At 40.1% G+C, this 17,227-nt stretch overlaps 1 protein-coding gene across 2 annotated transcripts; it reads left to right on the plus strand.

Annotated features, from left to right (window-relative positions):
- The first annotated feature begins 1,656 nt into the window (after positions 1-1,656).
- txndc9.L (thioredoxin domain containing 9 L homeolog) lies at positions 1,657-8,932 on the plus strand. 2 transcript variants are annotated; one of them, XM_018244839.2, is made up of 5 exons: positions 1,657-1,814; positions 4,398-4,606; positions 6,150-6,268; positions 6,507-6,761; positions 7,918-8,924. In XM_018244839.2, exons 2-5 carry the CDS (start codon positions 4,418-4,420, stop codon positions 8,033-8,035), a joined length of 681 nt encoding a protein of 226 aa, XP_018100328.1. In that variant the 5' UTR covers positions 1,657-1,814; positions 4,398-4,417; the 3' UTR covers positions 8,036-8,924.
- Positions 8,933-17,227: the final 8,295 nt, after the last annotated feature.

Genomic DNA, 17,227 nt, shown 5'->3' on the forward strand with positions numbered 1-17,227 from the left:
AATATTAATGACAGCAGTACACACAAGAATACAAGGTGCACAGAAAATGCATTGAATGACATATTAGGGCATTGAAAGACCATTAGGGCTCTTAGTTTTTTTAAGATGTACCCTTTAAAGACTGTGCTGCAACACCCACACATATACTGTATGTTATAAATTATGGCAAGCACCTCCACTCCAAATAAAGTCAAACATAAGAAGGTGTGCAAGATCAAATTAAACTGAATAGGGTAACTGAAGAATGCAGAGATATAAAAAAAAATATTTATTGTATTAACTAAAGAGAAACCCAGCAGTGCTGTTCATGTTGCTCACTAACCCCTTGGATGTTGCTCTCAGTGGCCTCAAAGCAGTTGCTTATTTTCAATTCATGGCTTGGAGACAGCTTTTGCTTGCAAAAAAAAAAAACCATGGCTGTACTGACAAACACAGCCTCCTGTAGGCTGCCAGTCCAAATAGGGGCTACCAAACAGCCAATCACAGCCCTTATCCTCAGTGACTCTTTTCATGCGTGTTGTTGCTCCCCAACACTTTTTTTACATTTGACTGTGGCTGACATGTAAAAAGGGTTGGAGACCCCTGGTGTATAGTAAGACAAGGTGGTGTTAGGGAAAGTCTCTGTTACTGGGAGAGTGTGTACAACGAGGCAAAATGCTGTCACAAGAGGAGGCTGCAATGGGGACATCATGACAAGTGGAAGGCCTTATCAATTCAGCAATCTAGCCAATACCCGGATGCAGCGGCAAGATGCCATAGACAGTCACTATTAGGCTTGTGGAGGATGTTTGGCCCAGTATACATTAAATGCCACTGGCACTATTTTGAATGACAGTCATGACTCCTGGTCCTTGCCTCCACTGCTGATTTATCTCTTTGAATTGTGAACACCCCCCCCATGCACCTGTGGCACATACTTTTGTTGTCTACACTATATCTGGCCCTGTTTTTAATTTCCATTCTTGGCTGGGGGTCAAAATAATCCATGTGCCACAGTCATTCTGGGTGCACCCAGTAGGCCACTCCAACACAGGCCCAGACTGGCAATCTGTGGGCTCTGGCAATTGCCAGAGGGGCTGCTATAAGGTGCCATAGAAAGTCAGTATTTAGTGGGCTGTGGGGGCTGATTGTGCCTCTGTGTACCTGAAATGCCAGGGCCTATTTTAATTCTCAGTCGGGACCTGCTCCAATATGTGTGTGCCACACTCAGTGAATATTGTACGTGTGGCCACTAAACTGCACACATGAATTCTATTGACGAGATGTCAGTCAGCTCCTTGCTGCCATTCTATTCAACTTTCTAACGACTCCATAGAATGGGACACTTCACACAAGCTTCTGGCCTTCTTGCACTAAAAACTTCTCTTTTGCTTATTTTAAAGTGAATCATTATCATCGCGGCACATAGAGATGAAGTAAAAATACATTTTGGCACCAGTTTCAAAATTCACTTTGAAATTCAAGTTAAAAACATGCAGAGGAGCTGCCTGAGACGCTGCCATCTGACTATGTATATAATAGCGCGAGCCAGACAGGGGGAAGTTACTGGCTCCACACAATCCCTGACTAATCACCTTTTGAAGAAGGCGCCTACTAATGTTACGTGACGGAGACGTGCAACGAGACGTTCAAGTGTTCGTGACATCACCTACGGCCTCTTATCAAGTGGGAAGTAACAGCTACCGTGACGTCAGGGAGGGCGGAGATCTGTGGAACCGGAAGCAGACGCTTGTTCGTGTTAGGGAAAAAAAAGGAACGTCATCCGGCAGCCAAAGAGAAGCGAGGAGAAAAGCAGTGTGCGTTTAGCTACATAGGTAAGCAGCAGCAGCAGCATGAAAGCGTAATGAGGCTGGGTCGGGGAGTCTAATAAATGGCCAGTTCCGCTAATGCATTTAGCTGTAGAGGCAGCAGTGCTTGTCTTTGTGCGTACAGCTTCCCGGCGTCACGCGTACTCTGCATTCATAGGGAGAGGCTTATTCGGGGCTCGTGCAATTGGCATACATATGTAGTAGCTTCATGTCGGCAATTTCCTGGATCTACACCTTCTTGCCGTTTATAAAGAGGGGACTCGGGGTGGTTTTCATCCACTTCGCTATCAATTGCCTTGCCTTTCAGGCATATTTGTCTATACAATGGCTATTGCTAAGGGCCCCGCCCCTGGGATGCAGCTGAACCACAATGCACTGCGGCTTGCTTATGTTGTACATACAAATTTGATCAATCCGCTTCAGCTAAGTACCTGCTGTTGTCTCATTGCCTGGATACCACCGACCGCTCCCAGCCAGCATACCATACCAGCAGGCTCGCCACAAAGCATTACAAAGCATATTTGCTCATTCTTTAAAGGGAAGAGGCAAGATGTGTGGACGTTTGCCTTTAGGGCTAAACTACATGGGAGCTTTTTTTAGATGGTGTCGCATCAACAGTAATTTACAAGTCTGACGCAGTCACACGGCTCAGTATAATGGGACTGCAACAAAAATCTTGTATAACTATATGGAGATTAGCCATCTGCTGCAACACGCCTGAACTCTGTATTTCCATCCAAGATACAATCTAATCATGTCAGACTTTTTCTTCTCATTGAAATACATTGAATGTAGATGCATGCACTTAACACATGGGGATCGATTTTGTAGGATCCTACAAAACTTTGCGCTGTTTCATGACATTATGTGGGTAAAAGAAAACCTGTCTGATCAAAATCACCTGTGTAGTTTAGCCCTTAAGGTACCCTATTAGATCCCCCCAAATGAGCAGATCTGAACCCACTAACAACTGGGCGATATCGGGTTAATCTGAACTTTTGGCCCTGAGGCTGAACGATCCGATTACAATGATGCAAATTGGCGCCGACAGGTCGCAGGACCGTATCAACTAGCAGATGCGCTCCTGAATCAAAGAAGAAAAATCAAACTTGCCAGATCGATCTCTGGCCTGATATCAGTTGGGGAACCCGTTGGAAGCCGCCACACACAGTCAGATAAGGTGCAGAATCGGTCTAAAGGTTTGAAATTGGCATCTTTAATCTGCCCGTGTATGGCCATGGCCACCTTTAGGGCAGTGTCACATGAGGAGATTAGTCGCCCTGCAATTAATAACCCTTTTCTGCTTTTGTCCCCTTATGTAGGATAACAATTTTATTACTCTGAGTCAGGGTGTTTGCATGCAACAAAAAAAAGTACCCTTTGGTTCCTTGAAAATTCTTAAGTACTCCCTCTGAGAAATTCTAATCCTAGTTTGAACATTCATCCAATTAAATCTGTATTGTTATGGGGTGACAGGCTATATCAAACACAGTTTAATCACTGATACCTCTTAACCAACATTCAGGTAGTGTTCATCCCCTGCCTTTTGAAATATTAGTCTCTACCCTTTTATAGATACAAACACAAGATATCTTTAAGTATCTCTCCTGTACAAAGCAGATTCATCCATAATTTTTCCAGTAGTCAAATGGGAACAACTCCCTTTCAAGAAAAGGCATTGACAGCATTGTTGCTGGAGCTATCTCCTTTTGGCAGTTTTTCGGTGCAATCGCAGCTTGGCAGTTCCTCTCTATGTAGGAATTGTGCTTCAGGCATCTCGGCAGAGATCACGTATTCCTGAATGTCTTTCCTGATATATCAGATCTTAGACATAGGAAACATAACTTTCCTGGGATACACAGGGACAGAATAGGGCAAAAATATTATCCCCAACCAAAGGTGTGGGCTAATGGAGCCTGCACTCAGGTTGGGGGTAAGGGTAGTTTATTTTTTTAATTGCCATCCTGCTCCTGGTACGCACAGCCACATTCTAAAGGGAAAAGGCACATATTGAGCGAGTGCATGTGCATGATTTCAGTAGCAAATTTTGCGTATGTACAACATGGCCTAGCAAGTGTCCTAGCACTGGTGGGGGGCACTTTTTATTTTTTTGTAACCTCCAATTAGGAGTGCGGGCTCTATTAGCCCACACTTTTGGTTGGAGATATTTTTTGCCCAACAGGTGCCCTTTAAGAGAAGCTCCTCAATATTTAGTTTTCATGGGGATGTGGCCCTTAACAACTGAAAGCTGTAGCTAACAACAGCTGAAGAGTTGCATGGTAAACACATGATGTGTTAAAGGATTGAACCAATGTTCAATGATGAGAACTTTTAGGAATTACTTTCTGTAATGGATTTTTTTTTTATACATGACAATAGTGATTCAGACTCTCACTTTGATGTTATTTCTGCCCAAATGCACACCTGTACCCTCATGTTTATCTCCAACTAATGTGAAACTCTGTTGCCAATACTTCCTAGTAATTTGTTTTCTATACTATAGCTGTTATTGCATAAAAAGAAGTTTGCAGCACCAAGATGAGATATTACTAATAGAGCAAGTTGACTTAACCATCTTTTTCTTATTAGCAGCTCAGACTTATACCAAAATGGCAGCTGACACGTCTGTGGATATGTATGCAAAAGTCATGGAGAATCAGCTTCTTCAGACAGCCAAAATAATGGAAGAGCAGTTAGATGCTGAACTAGAGAAACTCGACAAAACAGATGAAGATGAAATGGAGCTTCTAAAAGAAAGAAGACTTGAAGCCTTGAAGAAGGCACAGAAACAAAAACAAGTAATTCTCTATAATAATCCTATAAACACATTTCACAGTTCTAGAAGAACCATAATGTCTATTTTATTGGACCCAGCAGGCAGGTACCAGCAGAGCAATTGTCAGGACACTTAAGGGCACTTGCACATGGGAATTTTTACAAAAGCATGGATTTTTAAAGCACATTTAATTTTATAAGTTTCTTAATGTGCGTCAAGCACAAGAAAGTGCATGTTGCGTCTAAAAAAAAAAAATGCAGAGATGCAAATGGAGTAAAATGAAACTCTGCTCATTGTCAGGACACTAAGGGCATTTGCACATGGGAATTTGTAAGCATTTACAAAAGCATGCATTTTTAAAACACATTCAATTTTATTGGTTTCTTAATGTGCATCAAGCACAAAGTGCATGTTGCATCAAAAAAAATGCAGACATGCGAATGTAGTAAAATGCAACTCTAAATGCTCATGAGTACAACCAAGCAATATATAATGGAGTCAATTAGCTACCCCATTTAAGGGCGCTCAAACCTGTAGCTCAAGCGTTTGTCAAATGCATTAAAAAGCTTTTGTTTGAGTCCTAAATGTCTGTTTTGTTTTTTAAATGGCGCTTATTTGAGAAAGCAGCCATATTCAGAAAAATGGCAGTTTGAATGGGAAACACTGCTTTCATCAGCAGGATAACACAAAAATGCAGATTCACAAAACTTTTGTCAGTTATCCGTATATACACACTGTGTGTTCTGTGAACTCTCTCTTTCCACCTCAAATTGAACAGCTAGGTTTTAAACCTAGGACTCAGCTGGTCAGCCTGTAGCTTTTCACTTTGCTACAGACTCGTGTATTCATGATTTATAGCCTAATTGTATGTCTTGCTCTTCCTAGGATAACACATCGCTCGACTAGGAGCACCCCTCTTGACATTTCCTCAAATGTAAATTACTGGTTTAAACTGCTTCCCGTCTTAATAGGGTGAATGCCCAGTTGTTTTGTAATTGGATATCCAGCTATTGGGACTATGATATTTACTGCTTTTTCCTATTGGTTGTATGGTATATAGTTTGTCCTGCATGAAATAGACAATTTGGGTTTGGTAGGAAACACAGACTTGGAGTACTTACAATTTCTTTTAAAGATTTTCCTGTTATGCATGCAGGTATTATGGGACATTTTAAGTCGAGAATTGAATGTTAACGGAGGGCTTTACTGGTTACTTGCTGAACAGCTATCATAGATATGTGATGATAAATCAAGCACCCCAAGACACCCCTGTGTGCTTCTAGGCTGTGAACTGCCTTTGTTTGGCCAGTATCCTCCCATATGCTAACTACTATGTTATTGTTGCTTAATTTTTATAATGCAAAAAAAGAAGCAGAGTGTGAACTAAAGGAGGGACACTGAATCCAGAAGAGGTAGGAAATGTATTGAGAGTGTTTATTTTGTTTTTACTGTTACGAAGTTCTAGATAGAGAGCTCTGTGATGAGGTAGAATTACAGGCAAAATACCGTAATACAGATTTAAATGTTGTTAATATAGTCTAACATTTCATCTTTGTTCAATTCAGGAATGGCTATCTAAAGGACATGGGGAATATCGAGAGATACCCAGTGAAAGAGAATTCTTCCAGGAAGTGAAAGAGAGTAAAAATGTTGTCTGCCATTTCTACAAAGATTCCACCTTCAGGTAAATGTCCAAGTAATTTAATATACTGTGTTAACGTTTGGCATGACCAGGTAGTTGCTAGGGTCCTGATTTGATAGTCTGAATGGAAGGTTTGCCCAGTGGCCAATACCAGTCAGATGTTTTCCATAGTGTCTTAAAACAATCCTAGGATTATGAATATGTATTTAATATAGATTAATATTTACACACAAGTCATTTCAACCCCAGCTATTATTTATCCTTTTCTGTTTGTGAGCAGATGTAAAATTCTGGACAAACATTTGCCAATGCTTGCGAAAAAGCACGTCGAGACCAAGTTTCTAAAGCTGAATGTGGAGAAAGCGCCCTTCCTGTGTGAAAGACTGCACATAAAAGTCATTCCTACACTGGCACTGGTAAAAGATGGCAAGACTAAAGATTACATTGTTGGCTTCACAGATCTGGGAAACACTGATGAATTTACCACAGAGACATTAGAGTGGAGACTTGGTTGTGCTGGTATTATAAACTACAGGTAAAGTAAGACTGCTGTAAAGTATGGCTACACTTGGATATAAAAAGAATATCTACAGTGGGCTGTAGTTTCTCCACCATGTTGCAGAAGGATAGTCTGAGACAATTTGCAATTCGTTTTTATTTTTGTGGTTTTTGGATTATTTAATGTTTTATTGAGCAGCTCTCCAGTTTGCAATTTCATAAATCTAGTTGCTAGGGTCCAAATTACCTTAGCAACCAAGCACTAATTTGAACAAGAGACTGAAATATGAATAGGAGAGGCCTGAATAGTAATAAAAAGTAGCAATACCCATACATTTGTAGCCTTACAGGGCATTTGTTTTTAGATGGGGTCAGTGACCCCATTTTGTAAGCTTGAAAGAGTCAAAAGAAGAAGGCAAACAAGAAAAATGAAGACCAATTGAATAGTTGCTTAGAATAAGCCATTCTATAACATACGAAAAGTTAACTTAAAGCTGAACCACCCCTTTAAATTTTAGATTTTAAATATTCTAGTGCTGTGGCACACCAGGCATTTTGGTTCCTGTTACTTTGAGCAAAAACCTGGGCATTGCCATGAATAACCTTTTGATGTCTGTGGAAATAGCCAATGGCCCCTAAAATTCTGTATTACAAGATACAAATGGATCCTTACTAAACCTTTGCATATAGTCAGTAGGAGTTTATGTCTAGTGTTTCCTAGTGGTTAGTTCATGCTATTTACTTGCCTCTTGTTCATTAGTCTCCAGCCAAATAGTGAATCCTCCATTTAAAAAACATTTTGACCAAATTTGCATAGTTGGGTATAAACAAAAATTGCATTGCGTGGGGGGGAAATTGATTTTATCCGTTTAGTTTGTGTTTGGTTTCAGTTCATCTCACTAAAGGGTTTATGTAATAAAAAGCCTTGCATTTTCCCAGGTGTTGTAACCCATAGCAGCCAATCAGCAGGTAGAATTCACTGGTCTGCTTTTTAAAAGCAAATATATTGGTTGCTATTGGCAGCTGGGCAAATGTAGTTTTTATTACATATAGGAGTTAAGGTTCGATGCAATGAAACAGATTGGCCAAAATCCCCAAACTTTTTACAGGTCTTAGATTTGTCCAAATCTTGGAATTATTACATCCTATAAATGTGTGATTTTACATTAAACTTTGTTTTCTTATTTTTCTAGTGGGAATCTAATGGAGCCACCGTTTCAAAACCAGAAGAAATATGGCACACATTTTACAAAGCTGGAAAAGAAAACTATAAGAGGAAAAAAGTATGATTCAGATTCTGATGATGATTAGATGTGTGGATAGCTGTTTAAGCACTTATTTGTACTTGGGAGTCTTGGGTACCTCTTAGGCCTGGATTACATGGGTGAACAATCCCATATGAATCAAGTTGCACTTACTCTTCTCCACTAGGCATCATTATTCCGTTTTTAACAGCTGCGCCTGTTGCCCTTATTTTCTTAGAGCTAGAAATCCGCACAGGAAAAGAGGACGCTAACTTCCACCTCCTAGGTTTCTAATGTATGCCAGAATTTGCTGTAGAAAATAATCTTATCTGCCTGTGTGATCAATCACATGCTGTTATTTATATGTAAACCAGGCCTAACAAGTGCAGTCTTATAGAAAAAAAAGTCATAGGGATCAGGTGGTTATGTTAAATGTACACTTTAGTAAAAGTGTTCACTAATAATTTTCTTTGTATAAAATGGCTTAGCTAAATATATTTATAGGCTGAGAACATGTATCTTTGAGTAGTTTAGTCAGTTCATTTCAACTACAATCATCTTTTACATCTTAGCCTTTTGTAAAGAATAAAACATTTTATACAAGTATCTCTGATATTTGTGTGACACAGCAACTGAAATAGAAAGAATTTTGAAGATAGTGATTTTTTTTTTTTTTTGTTCATGTTCAAAAAATATTTTTGAAATCATTACATGAGCAACTTGTGCCAGACTTTAGTAGGTAACTGTGCAGCTGTCAAAACAACCATTGTAACAAAATTGATGAACTGGGGGGGGGGAAGAAGCAAAGTAAAAATACTCTTTTTTTGAAGGCAATTGTATTACAATTCAATGAGCCTTATTTAAAACAGTTACTCTTTTTTATTTGTAGCAATATCGGTTTTCATATTAATATATTTTGCTGTCTGAACAGATCTGAAATAAACTTTAAAACTCTTGCATCAAACATTCTTTGTCTCCTAAAGAAAACTGGCTGTTTCTGTCATCTCTCCTGCTAAAATAAAGGCTAGCTGCAGAAATTGTCAGGGCAAATTCACCACTGCAGCCAGTGGCCCTTGCAGCTCCATGGGAAAGGAAGAAATATGTGACGAAGGGAAAAGAAAGTGACCCATTAAATTGGAGTGTTATTTTACAATTGGGTTGTGGACATGAATGCTGAGCTGTATTTGGGGTTGAATACCTCATATTGAGTAGGGTCAATAGAGACCTATAGTATCTCAGGACCACATTGAGAAAAGGGAACCTCAATTTATCCACGGTCTGGGAGGGGACGCTGTGGGTGGAGGGGTTGGTATTCCACGTGGATTAATGGGGCAAACCTGATCGGTTCCTTATCCAACCCTTGAGTGCATTTCAGGTTGTTGTATAGCTTATTAATCAGACTGATTAGACTTTTATTTCATGCGTTTTTGCATCCTGTTCCGTCACCTTGTTCCTAATTTTAGTTTTAACCTGCTTTTCACTGAAGACATAGGTTTTAAGTAATTATTTATTAAAAGTAACGTTTTATTCTTCATAAATGAGATCCCGGACTTAACAGATGGGAAGGTGCAATTAAATGTGTCACTCTTCTTCACATGATTGATTTATTGAACCCTGCACACCATCTTTGTTTTTTCTATTTGATGGATGGTGCTCCCTAATTTATAGTTTTCGTGAAAGGAAGAAATATTATCACTACACATCTCAACCATAAAGTCAGACTCTCATGACCACAAATAAGACTGGTCTAAGCGAGAAGGGTGTTGGTAGGAATAAAGTCTTACTGCAGGTGGTGGAAAAAGTCAGTAAAAACTCAAAACTTGAGGATTATGTACCTATTAAATGGCTGTAAAAATGTGGGACATATTGCTACAAAATGTTGATGAACCCATGAACTGCGTCTTTTCCCATAATGACAAACGGCAGTCCCATTTTGCATGTAATGTCAGCTAAGGAAAAAACAATGTGTATGTATGTTGGTTTCTAGGAGTGCAGTTCGCTTGGTATAAGAAAATCTGGTTGCTTCTGCCGTGAGTGTTGAAAAAAAAAAATACTATAATATATATATACATGGGTACTCCCGGGAACATCTCTGGAAGACTGTGTACTCTCCCATTAGGGAGAATAACTTGCCCATTTGGGCCAGTAACCTTGCTTCTGCATGACAGAATAATCGGGAGATATTTCCCTCTGTTCTAGGAACTATGGGAAATGCTGGCTCAGCCTACCACTCTGGTTCGTGATTCACCTAAAATTGAAAGCAGTGCTTTCAGTGACTTGACTTTGGAAGTCTGTCTTCCCCTTTATTGTGCTTGCAAAATATTCATGGACAGATAATATGGATAATTTAGGACTAGTAATGGGTCCCAATGTACCATAGAGATACTTTTTCAGCTGCCTGACATAAGCTGGCCATAGATGTTGAGATTTTTAAAAGATCAGATCCTGATCGTGAGACCATGATCTTCTCAGAACGATCGTACGAATCTACCATCAACTAAAAAGACCAATTTACCAGGAAAACAAAGGGGAGCTGCCTGCTTGGCCCTTCAAACATAGAGAGATTGCACTGGGACCGACAAAGATTTTTTGACCTGGCCGATCAATTTCCTGACGGATATCGGACGAAAAATCGTAAGATGTACGATCGTTCGAATACCACTAACCGCACGATAATTTCGAAGGATCGGTCGGGCTTCCCTAAAATCGGTCGTTCGGCAAGAAGAATTGTCGCGTCTATGGGGACCTTTAGACACACAGAGAAATCTTTGGTTCTGAACACATAAAAAGATTCTGACCCTTATTAGGGCTTGTGAACATGTTGTAATGAAATGATTGATGGAAAGCCTGTTGAACCCATGATAGAATTAGTTTTTTTTTTTATTGGAGAGTAAAGTGAGATCTGTTGTATGGAATGTCTAAAACAACAGATCAAAAAAATGCTAGAATCAAATCAACCGCTAGATTCTAGGATATAGAACTATAAATAAAATGGATAACTATTACTGGCATGCTAGAATCCTCTAGTGACCAAACAGAGGTATAACATATTATTCAAAAAAATTCTTCTAAATGCATGCTCTTTAAGTAAAAAATATTGTTTATTAGATCATATTAAAATGTCAAAAGATATATCTCTCGAGATGATAGGTGCTAGGTAAGCATGAAACTCGTTAGGCTCCATGTGTGGTGTTTTTGACATTTTAATATGATCTAATAAGCAATATTATTTTACTTGAATTGCATGCATTTAGAAAAAAAAATTGAATAAAATATCTGACAGAGGCCATCAGCATATCTTGGTTGTTATGGACTATGCCGTTCGCTATTCTTAGGCCATCCTGCTGTGTAACACGTGTGGTAAAGTTACTGCCAGGGAGTTGGTGCAGGAGTTGGTATACACAAGGAGATCCTTATGGATCAAGGTGTCTGTTCATGCTCTGAATAACCAAAGGGCTGTGTAAAAGTTATAGACCTCAAAACATTGGTCTGTCACCCCCCCCAGACAGATGGCCTTGTCAATAAAAGTGTCATTGAGTATATCTCACAAACGCAGGACAAAATAGCAGCAGAAAACATATGGCTCAAGCTCAAACCATTCAACAACAGATGTACAATCGATTGTTCTTAAGCCAAATGGTAGCTGGAGATTTTGCAATGACTTTTTGGACTTTCACTGTGTCAAAATCTTCCCTTTACTCTATGCACCGGGTTGATAAGCTTATCGATAGGTTAGGAAGTGCCCACTATTGACCACATTGGATCTCACAAATGGTTACAGGCAGACACCCATTTCCCAGAGTGCTAAGGAGAAAAATGGCTTTTGTAACTCCAGATGGTGCATTTCATTATGAGGTTATGCATTTTGGTTTGAGAAATACTACTTTCAATGGGCAATGGAGAACATTTTGAAACCTCACAAATAATATGCAGCTGCTAAATTGGACAATGTGGTCATACATAGTAATAACTGGGGTTCACATTCGTTGAGGGTTCAGGTTGTATTGTTCGCTCTCTGTTTAGCAGGGTTTAAAGGAACAGTTCAGTATAAAAATAAAAACTGGGTAATTAGGCAAAATAAAAAATATTTCTAATATACCGGTAGTTAGTTAGCCATAAATGTAATGGATAAAGGCTGGAGTGACTGGATGTATAAGAGCAGGACTCCACGGGCGATACCGGCGTGATCCGATGTGCTGTGCAAAAAAAGCAGGTGTCACATTGGATACGATGAAAATAAGGTAAATCAGGGCTGTCCAACTGGCGGCCCCCGGGACCCCCCCCCCTTATGTGGCCCTCCAAATCAAAGTCTGCCTGCTGTGTCTGTTTACCATTTTTAAGATTTAAAAGGTATCACTACAGAGATTAACTGGCCCCTGCATTGTTTAAACCTCAAATTCAGACTGTAATCCCCTGTATTGTTCACACATTTAATCCCCCCTGCATTGTTCACACTTGTGACACCTCTATTGTTCACATCCTAAAACCTGTACTGTTCTACCTGAGACCCAGACGGAAACTGCCCACATTGTTCACCTTTTCACACCTTATGCAAAATGCTAATGGGGCACCAGCACTGTGTCACTGTATGTAGTACATATTAGACTGCTCCTGATTCCTGTCTCCTGCTCTGTTCTGCCTTCCCTATGCTCCCTGTGTGTGTCATACTTTATCTGCTCTTTGCACCCTGTGTTTGCCATACTCTGCCTGAGGATTCCTATGGAACATTATCTTATATTTGTTCTAGGGGTTTGTTAGCATTTGAAAATTATTGTTAGGGGCCCCTAAGGTGTTTAATCATATGGTGGGGTACTGTATTATACACAGGGGAGGAGGAGGCATATGGATTTAAGGGATGTCTTAATATGACTTAACTTTTTTCATAAATGAGTGGTATCCCTGCCGGTGCCGGGCCAAGGTAGTTTGGCACCCTAGGCAAGAGCTTCGATCAGTGCCCCCTGTCCTGCATTACCATTTCCCTACTTACCATGATGGTTTTTAAATAAAGAAAGCAAGAAAATGTACAACACTTTTTTTTATTTATATTACTGCCCCCTGTACATGTACCAGCAAGCCCAGCAGCCATCCATCATACAGCCCTACCTGTGCCAGCAGTCATCCAGCTCTCTGCCAACCAACCGCATCATTGACGCATATACGCACGTAACGCTGCACTGCCACAACCCGCACAGAAAGAGCTATTACTTGCTGGCAAGAGGGAGAAGGTGAAGTAGGGGGATTCCATCCGACATAGTTCTTCCAATCACCTAATTTCTTCCACTTTCGGAGAATGTTGGGGGTCTGGTGATTTCCACTTTAAAGGTATCAATGCCTTAGCTGAGTGAAGTAGATGGATGGTGAGAGGGTCAGTTACTACCTTTTCCGAATCAGGGAGGATATTCAGCAGTATTAATGTATAGTTATTTGATCTAAAATCATTTTTGGTAACTGTATTTATTACTTTAATATCTTCCCAGTATATGGTTAAAATAGGACAGGTTAGCCAAATATGATCATGTGTTCCGTTATGTTCCTTACAACGCCAACAATTAATGGTAAATTTCGGGGATATTTTATTTAGTTTAGCAGGAGTCATGTGCCATCTGGTAACCAATTTATACAAAGCCTCCCTAGTCTTCTCGAGGCTCTTGACGATTTATGGATTGATTTAAATACTGATTCCCACATGTGGTCAGATGTATTAATATTTAATTCTTTATCCCATGTGGTGCAAAAAGTGTTCTTAGACAGAGGATAGGCCTGAGAACTTAAAAGGATTTTATATGATTTTGCCAGGACTTTGTCTACCTCTACTAATGTCGTAAGTATTTGTTCCCAACAAGTTACCGGTCTATTCCAATTAAAAGCCTTCTTTGATACATTAATTGCTTGTGTATACCCGAGGAGTTGATTGTATCCCCATTTATCTCTCGGTTGACAACCCCATCGCTTCTGCATATCAGTTAATGGTATCAATTTATTGGTTACAAATAAGTCACCCATTCTTGTTTTCCTATTTTCCCACTCGTTCCACCTGTTAAAAGAGCCCCTTTCCATGCTAGGCAAGAAATTGAGGTTATACATTAATGTTTGAAGTGGGTACGGAGGGGTGGTGAGTTTATATTTCTCTCTATTTCTCAGCCAAACCTTCAAAGTGGCCCCTATAAAAGGATGCTTTAATGGTTCTTTAAGAGAGGTCTCGTTTTCAACCCACAAAGTGTTTTCGATAGGGTAGGAGATAAATACCTGTTCCAGTGTGCGCCACTCCTTCTTTTCTTTAACATTAAACCACCCATAAATTCATTCTAAATGAATTGCTATGTGATATAGGAATATATCTGGTAATCCAAGCCCACCTTTATTTTTGGACTGGGTTAAGAGATGATATTTCAGTCTAGGGTTTTTCCCTCCCCAAATGAATCTAATTAACATAGTCTTTATGGATATGAAGAAAGACTGGGGCAGAAATATAGGTAGTACTTGGAATAGGTACAGTATTTTTGGTAACAAAATCATTTTAATCGCTTGTATCCTACCGAACCAAGAGAGTTGTAATTTGTCCTATTTATCTAGCAATTTTTGAAATATTGGCACTAGGGGAAGATAGTTGTCTTGATATATTTTATTTAAGTCGGATTGAATTCGTACACCTAGGTATTTAATACAACTATTCGCACATACTTGGGCTTCTCCTTATATGGGCAAGGAGAGATTCCATTACAAGAACAAACAGAATTGGAGAGAGCGGGTACCCTTGTCTAGTCCCGTTGAATATTTGAACCTTGGATGATCATGAACCATTAACCTTTAATTTTGCACTTGGGTTGTCGTATAATGCCAGAATTCTCTGTCTGGTTATTTTTCCCAGACCAAAGCCCTTTAAAATTTTCCCTAGAAAAGGCCATGAGACCCAATCAAAGGCCTTCTCCGCGTCAGTAGTAAGTAGGAGTGTTGGTATGTTTTCATTCAGTGAGTACTTTATTAATGAAATAACTTTGGCCGTATTCTCTTTTCCCTGTCTTTTAGGTATAAATCCGGCTTGGTCCTGATGAACTAATTCTGGAAGATATTATTTTAATCTGTTGCTTATCATTTTTGCATAGATTTTCCGATCCACATTTATCAGAGATAGGCCTATCGAACATAGTTGTGGATCTTTCTCTGGTTTGGGAATTAAGGTGATATGGGCTTCTTGTGCCTGGGGGTAAAATCTAGTAACATTATTAATGGAATTGAAGTATTCCATTAAATAAGGAGAGATATCTTTTCTAAACGCTTTATAAAATAATACTGTATAACCATCAGGTCCAGGGCTTTTCCCATTCGGTAATGATGTAATAAAATTTTCTATCTCGGCTAAGGAAAAGGGTACATCTAGAACTGCTGCTTGGTCCGGAGTTAATTTGGGGAGATTCGCCTCCTCAATAAACTCAATTTTTTCCATTGTTTCTTCAAGTTTATGGCGGGGTTTAATTTTCCTGGCCATCCTCCGTCAGCATAAAATACACGAATGGGTTAATCTCCTGCTGCTTCCCAGCCTGGACAGAAGAACATGTTAATTTCCTTAGCCATAAAGCCCAACCCCCTTCTGACTCAATCAGTCTTTTTTCTTCTGTCCCAGTCTGGATAGCAGAGGAGATTGTGTAATCCTTTTTTTTATTTTTATTTTTCTTTTTTGGTTTTTGTAGTACTCACAGCATGAAGAGATTACCTGGCACAGTTCTTGGGGGATCTTCTCTCTGCCTGTAGCCCCTATCCTGTACGGCAACTGCGTTGCTTGGAGGGGGACCCTGTGTGGCCAGGGTATGTTCGCCGCTTTGCGGCTCCTATTTGCGTACCGCACTTCCGGGTTCTGGTGCGCGCGATGACGTCATCGCGACCTTTTTAAAAGTTCATCCTGCCGGTTCCTCGCTGCCCTTGTTGCTGACTGCGGGTTATGCGATGGATTCGGCTGCCTCCAAGAGAGCCGCTCCTAAAGCCAATACGTGAGTACAGAAGATATTTTTTTCTGCACCTTCTTTCGAAAAGAATCCCCACACTAACGGCTATGCCTATCCTTATTTCTATAGTGCCTCTGCTCCTTTGGAAGAGCCAAGTAAGAAGAGCAGGCATGATTCTGAGAGACGCTGCAAGACTTGTAGCAATGCTGCCATTAAGGATAAAAGAGTTTGTCAAAACTGCTTCGATGAATATCTTTCTAGGGAGATAGAGGGACCCTCTCAAGACCCACCTATACCTTCCACTTCCTCTGGTCTTCCGGATCAGCAGTCTTTAATGCAGTGGATTAAAAGTGCAGTCTCCCAGACTCTTAAAGAGACAGTACTCTCTACTTCAGATCTATCTCTAATAAATAAGGATTCTTCTGTGCAAGAGATCTCATCTACTGATACATCTGATGAGGAAGATGCTGATGAAGAAATTTCAGTTTTTGATCAAAAGCATTTAGTGCCTCTTATTAAAGCTATCAAGCGTACTCTGAATCTAGAGGACCCAGACCAGCCCTCAACTTCTCTCCTTTTTTCTAAAAGAAAGAAGACAGTTTTTCCTGTTCATAAGGAGGTTCAAGACCTGATCCGTATTGAATGGGAAAAGATCTCTAAGAGAGTCCCGGTTGAAAAGAGGATTCAAAAGTTATATCCCTTTTCAGATGATATTCAGGAAATTTGTAGTACACCTCCTTCTGTGGATGCTCCGGTAGCGAGATTGTCTAGGAAGACTGCGTTACCTATAGATGATATCTCTGCCCTGAAGCACCCTATGGACCGACGTATGGAATCTGAATTAAAGAAATGTTACAAGTCGGCGGGTGCAGCCTGTAAGCCATCAGTGGCTTTGGTTTCAGTAACTAAGGCTCTCTCTTTGTGGTCGGAGAATCTGGAGCAAGCTGTGAGAGATTTGGTGCCCAGAGAAAAGATCTTGGAAGGTATTCAAGATTTTAGATTAGCATCTAATTTTTGCCTTCAAGCCTCTTTGGATTTAGTGCAGTTATCGGCACGGGCCATGGCATTTGGCGTTGCAGCCCGTAGAGCCCTTTGGGTGAGATCCTGGTTTGCTGACACAGCTTCTAAGAATTCACTTTGCAAGATGCCTTATGAGGGGAAGAGATTGTTTGGGAAGGCTCTAGATGACATCATTTCTAAATCTTCAGGTGGGAAGAGCACATTTTTGCCTCAGACTAGACGCTTTCGAGACAATTCTCGAAAACAGCCAGAGGGGTTTTCACGAAGAAGAGACGAGTCTAGAGGATTCCGATTTAGAA

This window comes from Xenopus laevis, chromosome 2L, assembly GCF_017654675.1.
Source record: "Xenopus laevis strain J_2021 chromosome 2L, Xenopus_laevis_v10.1, whole genome shotgun sequence".
In the NCBI taxonomy this organism is placed as follows: Eukaryota; Metazoa; Chordata; class Amphibia; order Anura; family Pipidae; genus Xenopus; species Xenopus laevis.

Excerpts from the sequence above, each read along its gene's own strand:
- txndc9.L (XM_018244839.2), top strand. The coding sequence starts at position 4,418 with ATGGCAGCTGACACGTCTGTGGATATGTATGCAAAAGTCATGGAGAAT. Across the intron at positions 4,607-6,149 it reads AGGCACAGAAACAAAAACAA|GAATGGCTATCTAAAGGACA; the intron begins GTAATTCTCTAT and ends TGTTCAATTCAG. Across the intron at positions 6,762-7,917 it reads GCTGGTATTATAAACTACAG|TGGGAATCTAATGGAGCCAC; the intron begins GTAAAGTAAGAC and ends TTATTTTTCTAG.